The following is a 26,946-nucleotide window of genomic DNA, read 5'->3' on the forward strand; positions in this document are numbered from 1 at the left end:
GCAGTTTTAAAACATTTGTCAGGCTTCTAACATTATAACGAATGAGTGTATTTGAAACTGAGTACATGCAGAACTCGCAGCATAAAATACGTTTGCTTATTTCAGCTGTCTAAAGAACGTTTTATTAACAATTAGACAAAAAATGGTTTTGTAAACTTCTGAGTATCATTATAAACTTAATACAGGCCGAGGAACCAAACAATTTGCCCTGCCTGATATGTTTATACAGTAATTATTTATGTTATTCAACTTTTTGTGTACGTCCATTCTACCATCTCTTATAGGCGTTCATACGTCTGACCCCTTGGTACTTACTTCTTTGAATTCTACTGTGTTTTGAACAAAGCCTTCTACCCAGTAACCCATAACCTGCAAGCACGACATCCTTGGCTGTTTAATGCAGCATGTGTGCACTATTGTCTTAACAATGGTGGGAAAAGTTGTGTTCACTGAGCTGGAAGAGACTCAGTACAACTGTTGCCATGGTATCCTCAGGGTCACCTGCTGGGAGCCGAGCCAGCAGTGCCCTCTAGTGGAAAGACAGAGAAACGTGTCAGTTCTTTCAATTCACCTCTACTCTGTAGACCACGTGTCAGGCTCCAGTCTTCACAGACCTCAGCACACTGCCCCATTAAACACACCTGACTCAGCTCTTCAGCTAATTAGAAAGGCCTTCATGAGGGTAAATGCTAATCTATGTGGCAATTTGGCCTGGAAGGTCCCCAGTTTGACCATTTTAAGGCATAAAGGTAATCAGAAAGCACACCTGTAGAACATTCTTCTACTAGAATCTTGTCACTTTTCGTCTCACTCCAACATTGTGCTGTTAACTATGACTGTATGAGAACACGATCATTCGTTAGTAAATAGCTGAAAATTGATCAAATGAATCAATAGAATAACTGCTTTTGATTATGACACCCAGTTAGACAGATTAATGACAGACAATCAGATTAATCTTGACAATATATGTTTTGGCAGGAGGCTCAGTGTCAGCAATCAGTGACATGGAGACCTACATGGAAATGCTGAACCCTGATGTAACTGAAGGGGTCCCGAAGAAGGAGGAGCCAGCACAACCTCCGCCGCCCCCCACTTTCCCGCCACCGCCTCCACCGCCCCCTAACAGCTCGTACGTCCCTCCACCTCCCCCTACATACCCTGCACCCAGTCCACCTGAGGAGCAGGGGTCGGCTGAGTTTCTGAAGGTGAAGAGCAACCTCCGCCGCGTGGACAATGATGCAGTGAAAAAAAAAGAGGTACACTATGCATTTTTCTGATATACACAACTTACACATGTATGAATGTCCGTCATTTGACTGAAGAGTACATTTAAAGCCTCAGTCAAGAACCACAAAATAGAAGCCCTGAATCCTAATTTTCTGAGACAGTAAAGGAATAGGTTTGGGGGCATGATGCTTATATTTTGGCTGACAATGGGGTACGATAGCTGTATTTTGAGAAAGGAGGCACATGGTAGGAGCAGTTCTCAAGATTCAGTGACAGTCTGCCATCAGTTTGATGCCAGTAAAATGGTTTCCTGATTGTAGCTTTAAAAAGTGATACCTTTTTTCACATCAAAAACAGGAAGTACCTGGGAAATTTATGGTGGCTTTTTCTTGTCAGTGTCAGAGAGTTAAGGCAAATAAACCCTTTAACCCTTAACTTTAAATAACTTTTAAAACTTGCACAACATTTGTACACATTTATGGTTTCAAATGTCTGTTTCAGTTCCCCTTGTAATGACCAGTGATTATACTATATTTTGGCGAGCCCCGCTTTTGGAGATTTCCTGTATCTCCCACATTATTATGTTAGAATATATCAAAAATCATGCATTATGTGGGCAGCTAATTCAATCTCCGGCTCAAACTAACTGCTTCTTTTACCTGCCTGTTCTCCACAGTGCCTACACATTTGTAGGTTTTTTCTAATTCTCATCACTATAAAATAACTTGCAAGGAACATTTACGACACGTGTAAAGTTATTAAAAGTATTTTCTGTATTGATTCATTAATCTGGGGAGCAAATCCCCATTCACTTCTCACAAAGAGAACAGAAAGGGCGCTACAGAGAAGAAAGGATGCCATATAGAATTCAGCCTCTTGGCTTTTATCTAAATGAACATTGTGCTAATGAGATCTGTACTCATTACATATGTGGAATGACAAAGTTTTGAGAATAAGATAAGGTGTTATACTTAACTTAATGGACAGTGGATAATGAAGCCTATACAATAATATGCTAGGGTGTAATTCAGTAATCTCAAGGGTTTGAATGATGTGTTGTTCTAATACTCTTATCAAACATGGCTCAATTGAACCCCTGAGGTTTGTTCCCTGCATCGATGTGTAACTGAAACCTTGCCCTGAGGTATATATAGTAGCATGTCCGCTTCACATGGTCTCATTATACACTACGTGGAGTTCATGAAGCATTACATCAAGCATGAGCAAGCACTGTAACAATAAGATGGAGTAATACTGGTAAGTGTGATGAAAACATGAATCCAATCATTTAATGTGATTGTGTGACTATTATAACTGAATGTCTTCATGTGACATAAGTATATTATTTTCCATGTATTGACCTAGCAACTTTGCTGGCTGGTCCATGTTCAAAAAAGTAGATTTTTTCTGAACAAAGTCACTGAAAAAAAACAGGTCTAGTTATTACTTTTCATGTAGGCTTTCAAAAATACATGAAAACCAGTTTCTTGTTGCTAAATTCAGTCATAGGTTTTGCCCAGTCATTTGACACTATAAGCATTCAGTGAAGTTTCTAAGCACTGCTAATGTCTCAATTATAAGAAGCATAGCTTTTACATCTTTGCATTGAATGCTTGAGTGCATTTTAGAGCACAAGCAACGACCAATTGGACAGTACTGTGATTTTCCCGAAAGGCGAAATAGCCAATTTCTTCCTTAGCTTACATAATCCTTTAGCTTCAGTAGTGTAAATGCACAGCTCTGGACTATTAGCAGCGTTTTTGCCCAATATATCCCCATGGGGAAACTCTTAATGTGCAAATGACTTGAGTAGATGTAAGACAATGCCATCAGGCACTGTGCACAAACACTACAGAAATCAATGCACTGATCAGAGGTACTGAATTGCTATCAGCTCTAATTCCGACCTTATTAAAAAGATCAGATGTCAGCCATACATGAGCAATCAACAATTAACCCCTTACAGAGGTGGTCCCAGAGTTTTATTACACACTTCTGTAAGTCTTAAGGCCATTACACACCAAACGCAACATGAAAATTCACTACATGAAAACTTTTCATTTTGTGGTTTACAGCATGAAAAAATGCATGTCTTTGGCGCAAAAACACATCATTTGCACGTCACCAAAAGAGCAAACGATGACACTGGGCATTTTCCATTCTGGAAAAGTGAAAGTAGTGTGGAGAACTTCACTCCATTTAGGAGCTGAAATGTATTTTCAGGAGCTTCCATGCATAATTTAGATGTCTGCAGCGCAGTTTGAATTGCTTTTGGAGATAGTAACAACATCCCGAGGAACCAGAGGGCGAATTAATCCTTTTTGTCACTATGCCAACAACAGAAACATCAGTGATTGGTTGAGCTGCGGTACTACGATACACAACCTTAACAGCTACTGTCAGAACAAGACTCTTTATTGGATGATACTGGTTTTAGATATTGGAATTGGTATCAAGACAGGAAACGTCTAATCGGTGGATTCCTTAAAATCAGTCGAACGCAACAGGCAAAGTACAAGCTGGTGTACTTCTGGTGCTCAGAGGCCATTAGAAAGTTCTAGACACTCAGTGAAGCGAAGGAGCGCAAGTCCTGTCTGACCCTGCTGCGAGACTGATCAAACCCAAGGCCCATCACTCTTCTGTATTCACTATTCAGCACAAAGGGAGGCACACACATAATGTTGCTTTTGTGTCCATGTCCTAATGAGGGCTTTCATTACCAGAACACTTCCACTGCTTCCACTGATGTGCTGTATGATGGACCTGACATTAATTGAACTAATTAACTATGCCAGCACTCCCCACAAATGAGCTCTTGGTTCATCTGAGGAAATTAACGTGTGCTATACAACCTTAAGTTTAGGTAGCTTTATAAGTAGTATTGCTACCTGCAGCATATACACTGCAATACATGAAAACGGTAATAATGCAGTCTACTCAGTTTTATTGTGAGGGAATATGTAGCATCTTTTCATTGAATTTTTGCTTGTTTCTTACCTTTGTTTTATTTTAAGAGAAAACAAATTAAAATTAAGATGACAACTACAATAGCTTCAAACATCATGAAATTGGCAGGTTATTTAAGGTTATTCAGCCTGTTTCTAGGTGTGTGCACTGTACCAGCGCTCAGCTTCAGCTTAAAGTCCTTTGATCAATCATCTTCATTGTTTGGAGTGCAAAAAAATTGGATAAATGATTCATTTGCATTCATTGCCTTGTCTGTAACACTAACAGTAATGCAACCCCTAACTGAGACCCCTTCCATCACCCCTAGTCCTTTTTCTGACTCCTGAGTCTTCTCAAAGTGGCTCTCATGACCCCAGCGCCTCTTTAGCTACTCAAATATCATCATCCTTTAACTACTAGCAGGGCAGGGTGGCAAGATAGAGCTGAGGTTGAGGAACTGTAGCATCAGCAAGACATTGTCCATGTAATAAGAAGTGTCAGATGATCTCAAGCAATGGTTCCATGCCATTTAGCTACACTGTGAAATTAAGCTCTATGAGTCAGGCATGTTTAAGGGCAGGTCATTTAGCAGATATTTCAGCTCATGTACTTCATAAATATCCACTAATGGATTTGGGGCAAAAAAAATCTAGAATACTCATTGCTGTTGTTGGATCAAAACCTCAAATCTCCAAAATGGTAACTTTACAGGAGAATGAAATAACATACTTTACTTTGAACGTGTGTCAATGGAACCAGACTAATTTTGGGCCGTTTCTTTTGGTCCATTTATCATGAAATGTACACACAGTGTAAAGGGCAACAGGCATTTTCAAATTGTGTAAGAAACTGAAAGATGCGAGGAGATATGAGGTTTTGTTCCTACAGCAGCGATATAATGACTAAATTAATGTTACCTATCATTTCTGTATTTGGAAAGAATTCCACAGTCATGACTGTAAAACAGTTTGTTTGCTTAAATCATCGTCTCATTTTCTAGCCCACATTCATGAGTTGATCATTTACTAGAAGCATGTTCTTTTTGTAATGTGGACAATCCTATCGTAATGAATCTAGGTGTGGTCAACAGGCTTTCAGCCATGGGAGAAAATCTGCTGAAAGAGACCAGGAGATGTAACAATGTCTCTTGTTTCTAAAGCATTTAGATGCTTAAGATTTTTCCTACTTTTCAGACGTTAATCAATTGAATGTTTTTCACTATGTTTGGTGTAATTATGACGTAACCTAACTTAATCACTTGTGTTAAAATCATTTAAACAAAACATTTTAAATTTAATTGTGTACACACTGAGAGTCAGGTACAGACCTGTTTATTGGCAATACGCTCTTGGGGCTAGCTCAGTGCAGTATTGGACTTTAAGGTCAGCTCTAGTTTAAATACAAACATTAAAAAAAAAATAAGGTGGATATATATGATTTTAGAATGGTATATACAGTAAGCAACCCTTCATTTATTGAATTTCTGCTCAGAATTTTCATATAAGCTAATACACTTTAAAAACCAGGCATTTCCAAAACTAGAGTTAAAAATGATTAGAAATATACAAAAAATATGGGACTCCTAACAACCAGACAGCCCACCAAAACTGTCACCATATGATAAAAAGTTCTTAAAGCTTTCATCTTTGAGAACGAGCAGAGATCCTCTCTTGCCGTAGATTAGAAAACATGCTGTGTGTCTAAAAGGATGTGTTGCTGTCAAGTTGCTTTTATTGAGAAAAGAAAATAGACAAAAAAAGAAGAAAATCAAACAAAAAGCTGCTGTTGTTCATCAAATAACAGACTAGCCACTCCAGAGCTCAGACCTCAGCATCACTAAATGTGTTTGGGATTATCTGGACCGTGAGAAGCAGAAAATGCAACCAACTTCTAAGACTAAACTCTGTAAGCATAGAAAAGTATCCCTGCAGATTTCTTTGAGAAACTGAAAGCACGTCTCATGAAAATAATGTATGACTAGACTAAATACGCCTTCCGCCCGATGAACGCTGGGATAGGCTCCAGAACCTCCCGCGACCCATAAGGAAAAGCAGCTTAGAAGATTGTGTGTGTGTGTGTGTGTGTGTGTGTGTAGACTTAATAATAAAAAAATGTATATTATATTTAGCTTTTGAGGGTTCTGGGTAATGTTCTGTAATGTTCTGTTAAATGTTTTTTTTTTACTTGTGCTTAATGGCTGTTTTGACTGGAAACTAAAAAAATTGCACAGTACTGCATTACAGTGAAGCAATTTAGGTTAGTTTTGTGATGTGTTGTGAAGTGCTGCCAGTGACATTATTATAGTAAATTATTTAGCATAACTCACTGCGCCCAGACCTCCCTTACCATGCACACACACATACTTATACACACCTGCTCCCAGGTGAACAGCCCCAGGTCGTCCCTCATTATCCTCATTAAGTATTAATCACACTGTTCTGCTTTAGGGGGGCATGTGCAAAAACATACACATGTTCTACTGTCAAACACATGAAGAAATACACACAAACCTCATGACTCATGCACCGTGTAGACACTGTATGTGTTTCAGTTACTCGGTCAAACACGCACACTCACCGAAACTCGCTAATTGTTTGTTATGGTAAGTGAAGCAACAATAAGCACAGTTCAGGAAAAACAATCCACCCTGGCTACTATAGCAACACAGGTGCTCATGGCAACCACTTCCTGGCACAGCACACTGGCTCCTAATGGAGCTTACTGGACTTCAGTTTGGTTGGGGTGATCTCATTGATTTGAATGCCACAGTTGACTTTTTACTCATCAATTAAATATTTTGTTCTCATTTTAATAAGGGCACTTAGCTATTCTAGTGTTTTCATCCTGACTATGCATATCAGTTTATTCACAAAAAAGCATCGCTGTCATTTTTTTTTCTCCATCCATAATGCCAGCTGCCCTTTATCTTGTATGGACATTACATAATGAATGAACACATAGAAATGGTCCAGAAAAAAAAAATCATCACAATAACTTATTTAAAATAACAGTTTTTAGCTCTTGTAAAGTTAATATTTCACATGAGCTTTATCACAGTTATGACAATGTTGATATATTTATACATGATTGTTGTATACGGATGTCTTTCTCCTACTGTCTAACTGGGAACTGGTTGCTGAAGCCAACATTAGTCCCTCCCAGTATCAACAATGTTAACCTTTTAAACCGTCGCTATGATATGACTTTCCACATTCATCTGTAATCAGATTCCTGTTGCCACCAGTGTGCATAACGAAATCGGTAAGATGGCTGTGGATTTGATACTGGGCGGCCATGCCCTGTGGCTGTGTAACCGGGCTTTGCATGAGAAGCTTCAGTCGCTACAGCTTGTGGTTGGTCAGTACATGGGCAGTGATGTCACTGTGGTGGCCCAGGATTGGTGCTTGCACGGCAGGGGGTGGGAAAATGTAAAGCGAGCGGCAGGTAGAGTGTCACACCGCAGCGGAATGGGGATCTGGTGACACCTGTGCATCCACCAACTTCTCAGCTTCTCTGAAACTGACTGGACTACCGGCACAGAGACAGGGTAAGGCCCCTTGGTCTAACACAGTGTGGCTTATAGAGGCTTTATTCTTTGATTAGATGGTATTTGGATTAGGGTTTTGCAAGAGTTTGGAAGTTTGATCCTACTTGAAACTCAAGCACAAGGCATTTCAATTTCTTGGATATTTCCTATGCACTAGAAGACTTAAGCGCCATGCGTGTTTTTTGAGATAGTAATAATGTTTGTCCAGTTTTACTTTGAAAGATGATTATATATTTAATTTAAATAATGGAGCATTTATTTTGGCATTTAGATGATCTATGCTAACTTTTATGTTTATGAAGTAAGAGAATTGGCATGACCTGTACTTCACTATGAGTCAACTCACAGCAAAGTAGCAAATAAGTGTACGTGATGAGAAATGAAACATTCAACAGGTTTGAATGGGGATGGGTTTGGAGAGGCACATCTGTGCTGTGCAGAGGTCAGCATTACCTTTCAGGCAGCGATTTCCCCGAGGTATGACAATCACACCATCTGCACTGGACCAGCTCATGTTACAAGTCTACAGGGAGGAGGGGGCTTAAGTCAACAATGCAAATTGGCCACTGAAAGAACAGAACATAACACTGAAGGCTAATTTGCCCCTCAGAGTCAGTATTTGGTAATGGGTAAGGCATAGACATTAGGTGAGTCATGTTTCCTGCCATAGTACCTATAGAACAGTCTGTGATGGAGGCTGAAGGCTTTCTTTATTTATTTGTTTATGACCAGTATCCTTTGGTGCTGATGTGCTTGAAGGCACATTGTAGCTCTTGATAATGGCTTATTTTCAAGTGTAATTGAAAAACGAGTGCCCTGTATCATAATTGCTCTTTGGTACCTTTTAATTATTCAAGCTGGTCCTACTAGTCTATTCTTCTGTCACCTGTTTCACCCTTTTATTGTACAATAATGATGAACTGTACAACATAAACACCACACAGTTGATATATTTCTTCACAATAAATGTGAAGAATGTAGGTAATGGATAAAGGTTTTTGCTTTGTAACATGCAGTGGTTGTGCAATGTTGGATTACAATGCAAATCAAGGGTTTTTTGCATTAGTAAAATCCACTAAGATCAGGAAAAGCAGTGCTGCTTTTTGGTGGAAGACATGGAAATTTCCAGTAGGTGGATCTTTCTAGGTTTTCTCAGGATGTCTATACAATGCAATGTTGGGACGATATCGTTCAAAGCATTTCAGTTTTCCTTTCTTTAAACAGATTTTCTAAAGCAAGGTTTAAAATAGTCCAAATATAGCATTGAATTAGTTTATCCATATGAAATTCTAGCATAGCTAAAAATGAATGAAAGCTAGTGGAGACCAGCTTTAGATAGCACGACCTCATGCAGAAATCTATCCGCTCCTTACTGGCTCTCATTCATTATTAGTAGCATTAGCATTTTGGGTCAAACTATCTTGTTAATACGGAAAGCAATACTGATCCCAGACCAGCTAAAACCTCTCTTGGCGCCACCTGAGTGACTGACAGAAGAAGAAAGTGAGAGCAATGTTACTGAAACACCCCACAAGAGGTCACTCAGACTCTCACCCAGGCCTCTGTCTGCATACCTTCCGCTAAAATGGTAAAGCTTAGACGACTATGTTAAAGTTCAGCTCATGGGCCATGAAAAGTCTTTTTGTTTCTCCTTCCGTCTCAATGGAGTAAATCTGCACTAGTCATGTGAAGCCTTCCCACAAGTTTAGAAAGACCTGGAGAACAGAGTCGTGTTACTTGGATATGGTTGTTTATCTCTCTCAAAATATATCAGTATAAATCAGTATTGCTGAAGTAGAATTTGAATTCATATGCATAATAATAAATATATCTGGAATAATATATCTGTATAATTTAGGCATTAAATTGACTGGACACCTTAATCCTAAAAGCACAAAACAAAGGAAAAAGGTTGTTCTTTGTTCTTTTATTATTATTTTTTCACTTTTTGATAAGCCCACTTGTTAATTTGACAGCATCAAGCCTCAAATAACCTTTTTAAAGTGTCTGACTTAACAGATCAAACACACCATGCTTCACGCTCTTTTTTGTTCAGATTTGTTTTATTTTATTTGACATATCTGCCTAGAACAAATAAGTCAAACCTATGGCAATTTTTTAGCAGTCATATTGAATTTCATAATACATTTTTCACCATAAGCTCATGACTCATGGCTCCCTTGACAGACTAAAAAGTCTAACATTCTGTTCCATCTGCCCATTATGTGCCATGGATTCTAGGAATCCATACAGTAAGGCATCATTAAGTTTCTGAGAGCAGGACCACTAGTTCAAAACCAATTTTCACAGTAGTATCAGCCTTGATCTTATGTATCTTTACAAAACAGGACACTATATTCAAATGCCCATATTATTGTATGCATTAAGGATGATATTGTTATGGATATCAAAAGTATAATAGTGGATCAGTACTGTGTGAGGTGTCAGATATAAGACACAAGCTTTTGTGTTGTTTGTGGTCCTGCACTAAATATTGTATGTTTTTTTTTTTTGTAGCTGACAGCAGGGGAAAACCCGGAGAGACTGCGGCGGGTGGACTCCAACAGGAAGTCACGAAGCTTCAGTAAGCAGCCCAGCACAGGGGACTATTACAAGACCCTGGGCAACGACACCACGGACCAGCGCTCCTGCAGAACCATGGCACCCAACGAGGAGGTAAGCTACTAATGAAATCGTTTGAAGACCTGAAGTAAACTGCACTACTAAATTTCATGTTCTGAATCTGATTCACGACAGAGATCGTTGTTCGATGTTCTATTTGGCCTACAGTGAGACTTCAGGGGGTCTGTTTGAGCTTAGAACTTCTAACATAGTGGTCAACAGAAATTCTTTTTAGGGGCCCGACACCGATTATTGGTTGACAAAGAGGACAAAAACCAATATATAGGCCAGATATTCATTTAGTTTAGAATGTGAAAATTTTACAGGATCACAATTTAAACACAAAGCACTGATGTTCATTACAATGTTTAATGAAATTCTAACAGCAAACATTTGGACATTGTAATAAGAAAGCACATGGACCTTCCAGACAGTATGAATGTTTAGAAATGATGATGAGAAAATTGGTAATATGTATTACATATATATAATAAATAAATAAATAAATAAATAAACTTAGAAACTGCTGTTTAAAATAATGTAAAAAAAAAAGAAAATATATAGCTACCCAAAATCAAGCAAATAAAAATTAATTCAAGCTATGAATTGCAATAAGCACACGTATTGTTTGCATTAAAACCTATCTAGTGATTCTCATTTTTATTATTATTCATTATTTTTGTATGAGTATTTTGTCTGTTACCTTAAAGAATGGTTCATTAAATCTTCGTTCTGTTTCACTGTGCCTGTAATATTACTACTTGTAATGCAGATGCGCAGGTTATCCTTCCAAAGGGTAATGTATAAATCCACCAAATAGACAGCAATAAAAAGCAAACTCACTTTACAGATGCCAGAAAGTGACCGAATTAAGAAAAAGAAGCTTAAGTCTGCACAAATGTTTTCTCTCATTCACAGTAATCTTACTGCCTGCAATGACACAAGACGTTTCAGGCAGGTTTTGAGCTGCATGTACAAGCAATGTTTGTTTAGCGACAGTAGATTTGAGCACTGCAACAAAAAAGGTTAAGACTTTAAAATCTATTGATAAAGCTGTGTGAGAGAGAGTAAGGGAGTGAAGTAGTTAGCTGTGAACTGTGCTTTTTGCCAAACCCCTCCTTGTTGTAGAAGAAAATACAACAACAGCTGTTTTGTTTTTGTTTTATTATTTTTTAAATACTGCCCCTAGTAAAGCACAGCGAAGAGTGTTAGTATGGGTTTTACTTGACATGTGGTCCATGTCTCAACTAGTCCATAATGCTGTGGGCAGGACATTGAGATTTTTGATTGAGAGGTTTTGATTGGTTGTACTTGACACGTGCCACTTATTTTCATCAGTCCAGTAAGGTGGGACATTGAGTCAGTGTTTCCTTAAGTTGTATTAGAGATGCGCTTAGCTCATATTAGAGCCTTTTATTAACAAGAAAACAAACAGAGATGATCATCAAAATGCTGAACTTCAGATCCGATTATCAGCCTGGCTCTTAAAGCTTTTGCCAAGTACACTTACTCTGGCCTCTGACATGTGGCCTCACGTATACATGTCAAGAAGGTTTGGCTTGGCCAAGTACAATTGCCATATGGGCAAAAAGAAAACAATTAATATATTAGGCAGATAATAAGCACATTAATACCATTAATACTATTTAATACTCTTTAAGATGGGCATCTTCACATGGCACTTTCATTTATATTTGAATTAATTAATGCTAATTATTGCTGAAATATAATCAATAACAATACAAATGTGGTGGCAGCGTGGTGGTCACATGACTTTGACTGTGTCTTGTGCGTGTGGACAGCTGCCAGCTGTCTTTGGTCCAAATCAGCCTAGCTCCTTTCTCTCACCTGCCACATTACAACACAAATCCGTGCAAGGTGTGGCCCAACGCTAACATGACCTAGCTTTTAATGTGCACGTCTATTGCACTGTTCAATAAACAGTGGAGGGTGTTTGCTCAGCTCTTTTATCATGTTACATAACAATGACAGTTGGGGCCTTGAGCTTTTGTGTTTGTCATCAAACAGGAACTACACCCCATTGGCCTTAGTACAGTGTGAGGCCTCTGCCGTTTGTGCAAGTGTAGTATTAAACTGAAAATGGATTAGAATCCAACACACTATGCGTTAGCTTTTCTCATGATGTTATGAGTTTTATTTGATGATAGTACCTGAATTAAAAACACAATGTTTTATAAATCATTACTGACATCAACAATACTATGAAAAATGCATTCTTATTTATTCATTTAATTACCAATTCAAATGTAGCAATATTGCTGTCATTTTGCAATGTACTTAAATTGCATTTGAAAATTATTTAATAGCATTATTATTGGCATTATTATTATCATTATTATTAGTAGTAGTAGCAGTAGTAGTATTAGTAGTAGTATTAATAATATTAATAATAACTTCATTTATAGCACCCTTCATATATGAAGTGCCAGGCAAAGTTTAGAAATTTTAGAAATAAAGCATAAACTTACAAGAAGACAAAGTAAAAAATAAAGACTGTTCATATAAGTTAATATAAAACCTGGCTTTAGTAAAAATAAATTAAAAAAAAGAAACTAGGAAGGTTTGTAAAGTTTGCTTTTAAAAGAAAATACAGTGGCATCAAATCGTAGGTCATCAGACATTGTTCCATAGAGCCAAACCATAACTATTAAACATAAAAACACAAAACTCACTAATTTTGGTTCTGACTCTCGGAATAAGTAAAATACCAGTGCCTGAGGACCTGAGAATTCCCTTTGGTTTAAACATAGTGTGCAGGCTGGAAATGTATTTAGGGGTTAAATTATTAAAAGCTTTGCAAACAAGCAAAAGCACTTAAAACCTGACTTTGACAGGGAGCCAGTAGGTGATCTAAGAATCTAGGTGATTTTTGTTTCATAGCCCGAATAATGACAAAAACATGGCAAACATGTAAAATGTGTTTTTACATTTTGCAAAATCAGACCATACAGACAAAAAAACTTTTTTTAGCTATTTTAAACCATAACATCTCCTCTTTACCTACAAACACAAAGCTAGTATCAATTAAATGTTTCAAGACAAATCCAAAATTCAGATTGTTTCAGTGAGCTACAAGCAAGCAATGATTAAAGTAAAATAACATTTTTTGTTATTGCCAGAAATAATAGCAATTTCTATGATTTACCAAACTTCTTGAGAAGTCTAAAACAGGAACCATAGAGTGTCAGTAGTGCATGCACCCCCCTAAACTTTTTATTCCCCTGCTATTGGGTATAATCTTCACTGAGCCAATTAGACACCCAGTAGGTAGCCAGCCCACTCCAATGGACCAGATGGCGCTTCATGTGTCCCTTGGGTAAAGACCCATTAGCAGTGACATGCATAGTGATATAAAACATGAAATGGACCATATGGAGGGAGCTGGGCAGGGGGACGGGGGTTATTACAGGGGAGGGAATAACAAGCACGTGTCAAGCACGCGTTTGGCACGCGTAAGAGGGCGTAGTCTGTGGGGGTACATGTCACAGAGGGAGAGGCCTCACCTCATTAACTCTGTGACAGTTGGGAGAACTGAGGGTAAATAATAGCCCCCTGAGACTGGTAGTGTGGAGGATTGTGGGGCTTAGCAGCAACAGATGTCTCCTCATTCCTTTGAGCCACCGGATCATCTTCATTTAGCTATTGAACCTCTCTGAGATGTTTAAAGCCAACTGTGGGCCCATTTGTGTCATCTATTGTGGAGGAAGGGGAGACATTTTTAATTAACTGCTGAGAGGTCATTAAGTATATATATATATATATATATATATATATATATATATATATATATATATATATATATATATATATATATATATTATTAAAAATAATATAAAAATAATGTTGTCCCAAACATTAAATGTAGGTCTCATGCCTCATTAAAAGCTCTCATGACCATTTGAGAGTTGGGATTTTTCTCAGAATAAATTGTTCACTATTAATTTATTAACATGTGTCCTTAGTCATTTTGTTGCTGTTCAAAAAATGCATCTCCGAAATGGTAAATTTAAATAAAGTTAATGTAAAAAAAGTGAAATGTCAAAATTGAAAAAAAGAAGACAGTTTTTTTAGACAGCAGTGATTTGCTCTGAATCTTATTTAGGTCATTTAACATGAACTGAAACTGTGTGGCTTAATAATTGGCCCCCAATTAGCTGCCATTCACTACTAGCCATGTTAGAAGTGATTAACAAAGACTGTCTTGCTCAGCTCTGTTCATTTTGGCATGATTTGGAAGTAAAATGATGCCATCTCACCTGCAGGGTTCTGTGCTGTTGGAGGAGCCTGCAGATTCTGCTCCTGCTCCAGAGAATGGAACAGGAGCCACAGAGGAAATGCCCATACCTCCTCCTCCTCCTCCTCTACCCAGCAGCAACACAAACCCCATGCCAACTCCACCTCCTCCACCTCCTCTCCCCTCTGAGTTCCCCACACCTCCCCAGAACAACACCACTGCTTCAGGAGCCTCCAGCCATCGTCGCCTCTCCTCCTCTTCAAGCAGTGAGTACTCGCTGACTGTTGTGCATCAACCTCCCATCTCAGCTCTTCCCTCATGTCACTGTTTGGTGTTTTCCTTTTATAAATGTACAGTTGCTGTACTTACAGCCTGCTCTCTCACAACCGTAGTGCTTTACTCTTCTTAATTCCCTCTCCCACTCTGTTTCTTTCTCTTAAATATTTAAAGGAAGGGCAGGGGTCAAATAGGTAGCAAAGGAGATTCATGGATGTGTCATCAGACAGATGGAAGATGAGCTCACAATTTTGAAGTGGTTTCTCCACTCAAAGAATCAGTAGTGGTGTAGTCGGGCACCAGGTTTCATTGAACATTGAGGACCAGATATAGTCACAAACCTTTTTATTATACAGTGCTGAAATTTTTCAAATGAAAATGAACAAATAAGAAACTTAAGGGATAAAAAATCCAGAGCATTCTCTACTATCTGCTAATCACATTATTTTGTTATTTAAGTGTTCACTTAGTTTATTTTTACAAAGTTCTAGATATATTTGTAAATGGAAGTGTAGGTCACATAGTTAGTAAGTCTAAATAGAAGTAATATTTTAGTTCTGTTTTACTGAATGTGTCCATGTGCTGAAAAACATGTACTTTGAATTGACATAATTAAAGGATGTCAGATTATTGCATGAACAATAATTGCCAAGACAAGTGAACTTAAAGCAAATCTGTCAATATATTTTCTTTGTGTGCAACCATGTGACACAATAAACCTCAACAATTTGTGCGATTGTGCAGTTGTGCAATGGGCAATAAAAAGCAGCTAGGACACAATATGAAAAAAGAATTAATTGAAATTGTGAATATGTTTCTAAGAAGATGGAATGTAAACTCTGCAAACTGTACTTACAGTTTAAGTTTACAAACTGTACTTAACTGTATTTACTTACAGTAATTTTAAATATCATTTAGGCCTATTATGTTTAAAAAATGTAAGCATACAAGAGGTCTTGCTCAAAAAGTGTAATAAAAATAACACTATTATAAAATAATAGTGAACTGGCGTTCAAATTCTGTCACTGTGAATAGCATACCCAAGAGAAGATACAGTATGGGCTGATTAGGGCCTGCAGTGTCAAGCTATTCATGAATTATTAAAATATGTTTGCCACATCTCATATATATATATATATATATATGGAGCATTTTATGCTAGGAATTGGCAGTCAGGGAACAGTCGGGTGTTTTGAGGATAAGTCACATAAAAATCTATTGCTGAACATTGAGTATATGGCTGCAGTCATGCTGTGTAAGCTGCTGAGGATCTATTACTCTTAGGAATCTATTAGCATCACATTAAATTGACGTGAAGCTCCCGGTATGGCCTTATTAAGTAAAAACTTAGTTACGGCAATAACAGTGTGGTGATGCACATTCCACAGATTGACAGGGATCCCATAGCATTATTGAGTGTTGAGTGTCTGTGCTCAAGATTTATATTATAAAGCAAAGTGGTAACACTGTGAATGCTCACATACTCTATATAGGTTTCAATTTGTCAGTTATACCTTGCTTAGACAGAATTCTGTTTGAGTCTGCACTTGCTAGCCAGTGACAAAAATATGACAAATTTGTAAAGGATACTTTCACAAAACAAGTCTGTACACGCTAGGCCTGGGCATCATCTTAAAAAATATATATTTGAGATAAAAAATCTCAATTGTCGATAATATATCAATAATTAGATGAAGATATTATTAAAATATCTGTCATTATATCTTACTGCAAACACGTGCAGTCATAAGAGTCATCTGCTGCAGATTTTGTTAATAATGCTCCCTGCTGAAGAAACTTCAGACCACAAGTAATTTCCACAGCCATGTCCCCATGCTTTCCACCTGAAAAACAAGGTGTTTTCTGCAGTTACAACAGCATTTTATTCAGCTAACCACGGGACATTTAATCTGTACAGAAAATACTGCACACTGGCGATAGGCAAGGATCAGAGGAACTTTCTCTTCAGGTTAGAGTTAAGTTGCTCTGTGCTAACTTTTAGCCATTTTAACTCATTTTATATCTAATACCGCGAGTCTCTTTGAGGTGAGCTGAAGTTCCAAAATATGTAGGTATCCATTTTCGTTTCCTTTCACACAAGTAAAATATACAATATAAAAAATAATAAATTAAGGGGGAATCTGTTTGGTAAAGCTAGCATTACAGTGCGTAGCAGAGAGAAATTATATATCAAAATTCTTTACAAACCTCTCTGTCTTTCTCTCTCTGTGTGAAACTGACTACTGTTGCCCAAGCCTGGACTTCTTGAAGAAGAACCCAGTTTTCCAACATATTTTTCCAGCTTTTTAATGGCAAATTAGTGCTCTCTAAATCTCTCTCAGTTCTTTTACCAAATGGCAATTATTGCTTTTTACACATCGCCATCAGGTTACTTGCCCATCATTGACGATATTCAACTACATCGTCCTATTGTCCAGGCCTAGTACACATAACAATACCTTTTCATTAAATTATAACTTATTTACACAAATGTGTTCTTGTTAGAAAGTTTAGAATTCACTTTTGTCTGAAATTTCAATGCGCAGCAAGTGATAAAAGTTACGAAATGGTTTTGTTACTGCTAGCTATGACGATGACTTCCAAGTGGTCAGCTATGCTTAACTCGGGGCCAGCTGTTTCAATTTCTGATGGCCAACTATCTGTTTATGAATATGAAACAATCTAGTGATGGTTGTATAGTTTGAATTCAGTGAAATCGCACACAGCGTGTAAAGTATTTGACGTAAACTGCAGTAGCCACGCAGTGTAAATCTTTTAAAGATTCACTCTGTTAACATGAGAGCACCCAGGTTGCTCTTTTCAGATATCTCTTTACAAATTAATGCACAGGGTCTACCGTTACCTGGAAATCGGGTTTAGTGTTCTGCCATTTACTTAATTGCTCGTCTTCCAAAAGACATCTGACATGTCTCAGGCTGTGGGTAACATCCTTAGTGAGTACTTTAAGTCAAGATTATGTCAACAAAATACACTGCTTTCTATTGCCTGCATTACTGTAGCGTCACGCTGTCCATTTGTGTGCCAGGACACCTTTGCTTTAGATCAGGGGTATCAAATCTTATTCACACAGGACCAGTCTGGCTGCAGGTTTTCATTCCACACAAGCAGGAACACATCTGATTCAGTTGGTCTCAGTCTTCAAAACCTGATCAGGTGAACTCCTACTTTGTTGGATTGAAAACCCGCAGCCACACCGGCCCTTTGCGGATAAGATTGGGCACCCCTGCCTGAGACAAATCTGTTGTGGCTGGTCTGCGCAGTGAGAACCTGAGCAGGTTGTATACGGCGGACTGACAGCCAGCAAAGTCTGCTTAGTGCTTAGGAGGCCTGTGTAAGCAAAAGGGCATTGTTACAAATAGGCAGTTCATTACACTTGGATGTAATGTATTGGACTATGGTAGGACTCTGTGATCTCTGTGATCAAACACCAATAAATAACCACTCAGAAATAAGACAAGATGCATTTTGTCACAGAATAATGGTGAATATTAAAGTAACGTGTTTTTTTAGATTGTGGGCTTTAAAGTGCAAAAATGAGAAGAAAAATAATGGTGCATTATGTTATACCTAGTTTAACAAGGATGTAGAAATGTATCATCGATCTGAATATACTGATACTAATGCATCAATTTTGGAATATTACAACTCACTATGATCGATTATAATGTTACTTAATAGATAATCCACAGATTTTTGGCCACAAAACTGATCTGGTTTTAAATTGTGTAAAAATATTGAAGTCGTAGTGAAATTTGAAAATTGTGATAATTTCCTAAAGAATCAGAACTTCACCTCTATTCATGACATCGCAGAGTTTCAGTGCCAAATCCCTTCTATTAAAATGGCACATGCAGCTTACAGAAAATTTCCAGCAAACTGTACATCACCAAACATATCACACATTTTTGCCTATATACATTTTACAGAATTTGTTTATTTACTAATTAGTTATTTTATTTGTTTTTTGCCTTTTTTGTGTTCTCTGTTCTCATACCCCCTTCCTTTCACCCGCTCTCATACTGATGATTTTTTTTTTTTTTATTCACTTATTTACTGGGGTGCCTGTGTCTCTCCTTCTTTTCCTCCACCTCTCATTTTATTCCTTTTGAACTTGAACTTCTTTAATTTGATTTTCCTGCTGATCTCTCTTTTGCCCATGCTCTGTCCTCTTTGCTTCCTCTTTTTCTCTATGCAATCGCTCTAAAGGAGAGAATCTCTCCTCTGCTTCTGTCACTCCTGCTCCAGAATCACTTCGGCAGAGGAAGAGTGAGTATTTATGTCCCACCAGACCACACTTCTCTCCCATGTGTGTGTTTGTGTGTGTATTTATATGTGTGTCCTACCTGTTGAATTACTGCCACCTCAAGATAATACAGACTCCATTAAAATTGATATAAACTTGACATTTGGATGACAAAGCTTTCTACTTTCACATCATTCGGGAAGCCTAATAAGCATGATTTGTAATAGATTTTTCTGTTCAGAGTGGATCTCTTGCACATTGAAAGTATCTGTTTGGTTTAGTTACTCTATGTGGTTTAATTGTGAGGCACAAACTATTTCTGAAATAGGTCAATGCCATTCCTTCTCTTCCCTGCAACACTACGGGATCCTCACTACAGCTGATGTGGTTTTGATTACCAGTTGCAGCATGCTTATTCCACATCTGTAGTTTGTCACCTTTAGTGCTGGGATACCTGTAACATAAATGTGAGCTAAATTTATAGTGATAACTTAATTCTAACTTACATTTCAGCTTCGCTCACATTATGTGCGTAGTCTTACTGTTGTTTCCCCAAAGTCTTTTTTCACAGTGATGCCAAACGAGTCACAGCATATTAGGATATAAAGTTGGCCCAACCGATACATTGTTTGGCTTATGAAAAAAGCCAATATAAGAGACTGCAAATTTATCGTTGGCTTAAATCCTTGAATCCTAAATGTTCTTATTTTATACAAGAAAAACAAATTTGTTTTTATTGATATAAATATATTGTTATACATATCTAATATTTTTAAGTTATTTAGTACTGCTAAAAACATTTATAAATTAGTGTTTGTACTTGAACACTCTTTGAAAACTCTTTGAAAATAAGGTTCGTACATACATTTTCACTAATAAATAAATATTATTATAATAAAAACAACTCATTTTCATTTCGTTTCATTTCATTTTCCTGGGGTCACACAAGCTGATTTAGAAAAATGAACCAGTCATGAATTAATATTTGTGAAAGCACTTCTGACCTTGACATTACGCCCTGAAGATATGCTTTTACTTTATTTACTCTTTCTTAATATCATGTCAGCATAAAAGCCTTTTTTAACAGTTGTGCCATGTGACATTTGAGAAAATCAGAATTTATGGACCAGGAGTTGTACTTTGAAAGCTGCATTTTGTGATTTTAAAGGCTTCAAACATAAAACCAAGCCCAGCTAATTCATTTAGAATTTTATATGACTTAATTACCCTTTTTTTGGTATACTAAATCTGCTTAAATGGACAATTGCACTGTTGCGATTTTACTTTCAAGCACTGAAAATGTGTTGTAGAATAAACATGTTATAATTATTAAGGAATATACTGGATTTGGCTGAAAATGCAGAGCATGCCAGTGACCCCAAAGGTTATTTATAAGTGGCTTGTGGCTTGTTCTGGATTTGTATAGCATTTGTACTACTTTGTGAGTTTATGCTGTTTATGTGACTTGACAGTCCTGACATTTGATATTTGATCTTGTATCTTGTATTTGATAGTTACATCAACCAGTAAACAGTAACAGTTCGGCTTATAATATCAATTATCTCTTATCAGTACTATTGTACCTTTAAATCTGTAATGTTTTTGATGGCAAAACTGTTGCATTAGTCAGGCACTAGTATAATGGTCTGCAAACAGTGTCAGTGAGTTTGTCGTCATAGACAGCCTTGGTGACTGAACCCTGCCTTCATCGGTCGGGTTTCCACCACGCCTTCTACAGTCACTCGCTTCAGATCATACCACATCAAACACATCTGTCGTGAGGATCCTGGGCACCACTTCTGTTAGGCCCTGTTTAAGTTATACCATGAAGATTTATCAGGATGTCAAGGCTGAAGGCACTGTGGCTGGCGTGTGGATGTGTTTGACATGTACTTTTAAAAATTCTGCGTGGACATGAATGTATGTTGCATGTTTGGTCAAGCTGATTGTCCAACTCTCATTTGAGCATGTACGTGAGCGTATTTGTGTGTGTAAGTGGTGTGTGTGCGTGTGTATCCGACTTTTCTCCATGGCACGGTTTGACACTATGCTTGAGGTCTTTTCTACTAATCTCCCTCAGTGTAGCTACTTAGTGCGCTTTGTTAAGTGAGGAGGGGGCTACTAAAGGGTGGTGGTGAAGGGAAAGTGGAACGGAGATGAGGTGAAAAGAGGTGATGAGAGGATGAGTGAAAGAGGGGTGTGAGAGGGGGGGAAAGCCAGTGAGAATGTAGAAGAGGGGAGTCTGGGGTTAGAGAGTAGACTTAAAATCCACTTCCAATTTGGCAGTAGTTCGCTGTCCAAGTCGATTAGCGCTGATCTCTTTAGAGTTTCCCCGACTGCAGTGGGCCTGCACTGACCAGGCTCGCTTTTTTCAGAAAGAGGGAGAGGGAGCGAGGCAGAGGCAGAGAGACGGCGAGACGCACCAAAACAGGCAGTTGCTGGTTTGAGCTGGAAGTGGAGGCAAAGCTTTACAGCTAAACATTATTAGTTTATTCTAGTGTTCGTTATGAAAGACAGATAGTGGGCAGCTTCAAGAAGTCGCAGAGGAGCTCAATCAGAATCCACAGGTGATGTACAGTTTTTGGTTCGTAATATCAGAGCTTTTATTTTCTTGCATGAGAACAGATGGGATTGTGTAAAGTTAAGTCTTAGAGTTTGATGTCCTCATAAAATGCTAGTGTGTGAAGAATCAAATAACACAAAGTTTTAGTTTAAATTCATTCCTTTGCTTTCGGCATATTGATTTTTGTTCATTTTCAAGGAACACATATGCTCGGTCCTTTACTTAAACTTTAACTTTGAGAACTTTTAACTTTTTTTGTAGTCATATTTCCCTCTTTACACATAAAAAAGAACAATGAAATGCAAAATGAATGTGTGGCACAGTTGAACATTGTTTTAGGATTTGAGGTTCTGAGTACAGTGCAGGTGTAGACAAGTGTTCTTTGTCCCAGACTTGGAATTGAATAATGTGATTAAAACTTGCGGAATTCAATGCACTTTCGCAAGCAGATTATGATTTAATCTTGCATTGAAACAAGATTAATTTGACCCTTTGGAGAAAAGTGTATTCTTCATCATTTGCACAGCGTTTAACATTCATGTTTGTTTGATTTGAATAAATTTATATTACTTTGATACTGTGTTTTTTTTTCTCATAAACAGAATAATCAGTTCAATTCAGCTATCCAGTTTTATGGCATGCAGTTTGGCATATGCAAAGCACATACAAAAATTAGAGCTCTTTTCTCTACCAATTTTCAGAACCATTTCTCAGTGTGTTTGAACAATAATAGAGGCATTTCTTTACTGTTCTAAAGTTGAATTACAGCTTTAAACTACTGTGCTTTTTTTTTTTAAATGCTTTATTTAAAAATTTGATTGATTTTGAATAATTTTGTATCTTGTATGTAAACTTGTATCTAAAGTTTGTATCTTATTGTTGACCAAGTCCTAGCATGTTTATTGAGTGTCTGTATTTTAGGTGATTACTGTCTGGGACACTCTCGCTTGCGCTCTCTTCTGCCTTTATCTGTCTCACATTCCCTCTCTCTTTGTCTTAGGTACTAAATCCTTCAACATGATGTCCCCCACTGGAGATAACTCTGAGCTTCTGGCCGAAATTAAAGCTGGGAAGAGTCTGAAGCCCACACCTCACAGTAAAGGCTACACAACTGTCTTCTCCAACAGTGGCACTGCAGGGAACAACGTAGGTGTTGACTAGTTCCTATACAATTTCTACACATGTGGTGTTGTGCTTCTGTTCATTTACATTGCTCAGTTAATTTGAGGATTAAAAAGCATTTGTATATCCAGTAATGAATCGAAAGCAAAGATTTCCCTTTTCCCTTTAATTTAACAGAGATAATACAGATAACTTACATAAAACAGATAAGGTGTAATGAGGTTTAACCCCTGAAAACTGCTGGTAGGCCCAGAGCTTTATTACACAATTCTGTGATCTAAGAATAGCTCCACCAGTTTGTATTGCGTAACAGTAAGTCTTAGCACGTAATAAGCCTGGGATTTTAAGGGGGAAATAAGAAAATAATTCAACCTCATTCAACCCATTATATGTTGCATATGGTGCATTAGAAAAGGGGAAAGGCCTGAACTGTGTACTGATGTGACTATCTGGTACATCATTTTGACACACTTACTGTGTACCATATGCGCATATATTAAGCATAGGCATTGGGCTTCTTGTTCAGGTAAATAAGACAGTCAGTTATGCATGCTGTTTGCGTTAGTAATGTGCATTCTTAAGTAAGAAAAGACCAACCAGACCAATATCCCATGGGTGTGCAAAGATGACATTAAGATTCCCATTTAAAAATGCAGTACATATACTTATGTATTGCTGTATAAAATATGAATAATAAATACGCATTTCCAAAAGTTGTCTGAAATGTATAGAAGTAATCGTATTTACATTGCACTTTTATGTGTTTAATTTAAGGAATATATTCGTATGCTGTACTTAGAAGTTTTGGCACTGGGAAAAGTACTAGTTGCTCAACATTCAAACAAGATCTGGATATACAATGAACAGATTTTGCCAAGCAAGATTTAATCACTGCCTAGCTAGTGAGAGACCAGATATAGGAGAGAGGTTTATGACCTGTCAACTAATCCTTTGTCCAGAATAACACATTCATGCTGTTGAGTAGATAACAGTTAGATTTTTCCCATCATGATTTATTAACTGTGAACACAGTGGAAACAGTAAACTGTACAGATTACTTCTCTATTTTTTGTTTGCCCTACATCTAAAACTGTGAAAACAAAGAGAACGCCAACAAATCATGAAGTTATACATGTTTTGTTATAGACCATAAAATAGGGCTTGGCAGTATTTATAAAATTCAGTATCACCATATTTTACAAATATATCTCAGTATTTGAATGGAACTTAAGTTTGCATTAATAAGGTTAATGAACCTATGCTTCCTGTGTACTGCTATTATATGATAAAAGACTGACTTACGAACCTAAATAGCTGGTTTTAACTGGACGTTTTTGTTCAGTTTTCTTCTTTTAAAAGCATGCCGAAGTATTGTAGAAGCCATATTTCCAGAAAGGACTGTTGCTTTGGATTACCTTGCTTACTTTTTATTCATTTTTATTTTAGAACGTAATAAACACCTGTAACACCTGTAAAACCAGTAAATGACTAAAAGGGCTGAGAAAAAAAATTACAAGAGAGACATTGCTGTTTAATGGGCATTATGTAATGGTCTATCACTGTCTTGAAATATCACCTGTATCAGTATTATTGTATACTGCTATAAACTATATGACATTATTACTAGCAGTAATAAATTATCATTAAATTCTACGTTTCGATAACTGAAATATTTTTAATTATTCCGTTCAGCTGTGATCCATATTCAGTTTTCTAATTCCACTGACTCCATTTACATTTCTAGGGAGAACGCCCAATGTCACCACCTCAAAATCAATCCCAGCCTCAATCTCAGCCCGCATCTCAGCCACAGCCCCAACCTCAATCTCAGCCCCAGCCTCAACCCGAGCCTCAGCCCAGTGCGGTCCAATCACCAAAGCCCACATCCCCACCACCCACATCCATTTCTCCCACGGCACGTGGTGGTTCCCCTCGAAGCCTGACCACATCACAGAGCTGCGATCTGCTGCCCACAGTCGTCAATGGCAATGGCGCATCAGGTCAGATGCGCAAATCTAGCCTGGTGGATATAGAGGCCCTTGTGCCCACCCATGACGAACAGGGCAGAGCCATCCCTGAGTGGAAGAGGCAGGTGATGGTGAGAAAGTTGCAAGTGAAAATGCAAGAGGAAGAGGAGAACAAGAAAAAGGTGAGTAAACTGGAAAAGCATTTCAACTTTTTTGTGAGATAAAAATGTGTCTTTGTACCTTAGCAACACTTTTACCAAAGATAAAAGTCACTTTAAATGCTTAAATGATAACAGCATATGGCATATTTACCATTTTCTTTGAATAAACAATCTCAGTTTTTAGTTAAGATTATGATTTTATTTGTATCCTCTGATCATTCTTTGCTTAAGTATCAGTGGCTATAAAGTAGGAAAGCAGTTGCTAAGGAAGTAAAGTCACATTGTCAGCTTAATGGTAGCTATCCTCCTGTGGTTCCATGGCACATTTCAGCTGTTCATGTACTGAATTTTGCCAATTTGTTTTGAATAAATTGTTGTATAACATTTGAAAATCATAATCTATCAATCTAGATTATGTCAGCGATCCCAACTCTAATAACTGCATGGAGGATAGTGTATTGGTATTTTGCTGTGATTATTTAGTGTGCATTTTTCTCACCAAATGATATCTTTGCTGCTAAGACATCATTTTATTACTCTAGCTCTCTTCTCGTTCATGATTAAGCTTCACGTATCTGAAGTTAGTAACTTCTGGTGTTGTAAAGCAAAAATATGTTTGCTTGTTTAATATCTGAAAAAAGTTCTGTATTTAAAAATTGTGATTTGGGGTACTTAAATAATGGATTGTGTATGAGGAGAGAAGCTTTTAAGAAGAAAAGAGAAGGCAATATTACATTTTGTCTGTTTTGTCTGTTGTACCCATGTTCTAACCATTACTGTTAACCTCTGTTGTAAGACTGATCATAGGCTCAAGGGTAGCTGAATGTAAGAAATGCAATTAAAATTGTAGTAGACGTGCATATTGGAGCAATAAGCTTAGATTGACATAGCACTCAATCACACTGTGTGATGTCAGGTTGTTAGCTGTGTATTTCTTCCTGTGGGGTAGTAATGTATGAGTAGTTTGAACACGATAGGCTGTTGCTTTGTGCTTCAATTAAATATACCTAATTTTAAAGCTTTGTAGTTTTTAAAAATATATATAGGACTGTATTAGTATCATACAACACTAAAGGCTTTAGTTTCTGTATCGGAAAAGAAAAAGTGGTACTGTGTCATTTCTAGAGCTGTGTCTTTGTGGTGTTTACTTGGTCTACAATCTCAAGGACGGATTGTTCATTGTAAATATTAAGTAAACACACCTGTCACTGTCTGGTGACCTTGATGAAAAATTGGCTTAATGTTTGACATGTATGGTACCTGAGCCACTTCAGTTGTCCATGCATGTTTTAATTTGCTCCTTTGGGCTGAGAAGTGAGAGGTTCTAAAACGCTGCTCTCAATTTATCATGAGCTTAGAGTAAACTAACCACCCGTGGTTATTTCCAACCATAATGTAATATCTCATCGATGTAATTAGCATCAGATATGAGCACCAAGAGGGTCTTACCTGTTTAAATGGTCTGAGTGGTTTGCTGGTTGAGATCCAAATATTACTAAAGCACTGCAGATGAATATATTTTTTCCTGTCTTGTGCATGTTTTTTCTTCATGTGGCTGGGTTTTGACAAGTGTGATGCAGTGTGCACTTTGGGGCTGCTGTGACCATCCCAAGGCAGAGTTGTGATATTTTTGAAGTGGTTTTAAGACATAGATATTGGTGATGGTCCATGGCAGCTCTAAGTTTTTACATGGGGATTCAGTGGTGTGATGCAAGGCCCCCTCACACTGCAGCTGATGTCTTGGAATGCAGTTACATCTTTGTACTTTTCTCCCTTTTTGCACTTTTCCACAATTCACTTCTTGCCTACGTTGTCATTTAGAATCACCTTCCATTCCACAAATTTTTATATTTGCATCCAGGGACACTTGACTGTCAAGAATACTCGCATCAAGTGATCTACTGGTGGATTAGAGAAATAATGTGGAATGACAGATACTTTTAAAGACTCTTGTGGTTCTTAATTAGGACAAAATATTCAAAACAAATAAACT

General features: G+C 37.5%; 1 protein-coding gene across 7 annotated transcripts in view; it reads left to right on the forward strand.

Annotated features, from left to right (window-relative positions):
* espn (espin) overlaps positions 1 to 26,946 on the forward strand; it is a 66,304-nt gene that overhangs the window by 28,621 nt on the left and 10,737 nt on the right. For 5 of the 7 annotated variants that reach the window (XM_017705769.2, XM_017705770.2, XM_017705772.2 and 2 more), the window contains 6 exons: positions 982 to 1,259; positions 10,241 to 10,399; positions 14,629 to 14,866; positions 19,104 to 19,163; positions 22,704 to 22,849; positions 24,570 to 24,974. In XM_017705769.2, coding sequence (XP_017561258.1) covers positions 982 to 1,259; positions 10,241 to 10,399; positions 14,629 to 14,866; positions 19,104 to 19,163; positions 22,704 to 22,849; positions 24,570 to 24,974 — 1,286 coding nt within the window. The remainder of the gene's footprint in view (positions 1 to 981; positions 1,260 to 10,240; positions 10,400 to 14,628; positions 14,867 to 19,103; positions 19,164 to 22,703; positions 22,850 to 24,569; positions 24,975 to 26,946) is intronic. The other 2 variants (XM_017705773.2, XM_017705776.2) reach the window with 1 other exon arrangement.

Source organism: Pygocentrus nattereri, chromosome 29 (genome assembly GCF_015220715.1).
Source record: "Pygocentrus nattereri isolate fPygNat1 chromosome 29, fPygNat1.pri, whole genome shotgun sequence".
Classification (NCBI taxonomy): domain Eukaryota; kingdom Metazoa; phylum Chordata; class Actinopteri; order Characiformes; family Serrasalmidae; genus Pygocentrus; species Pygocentrus nattereri.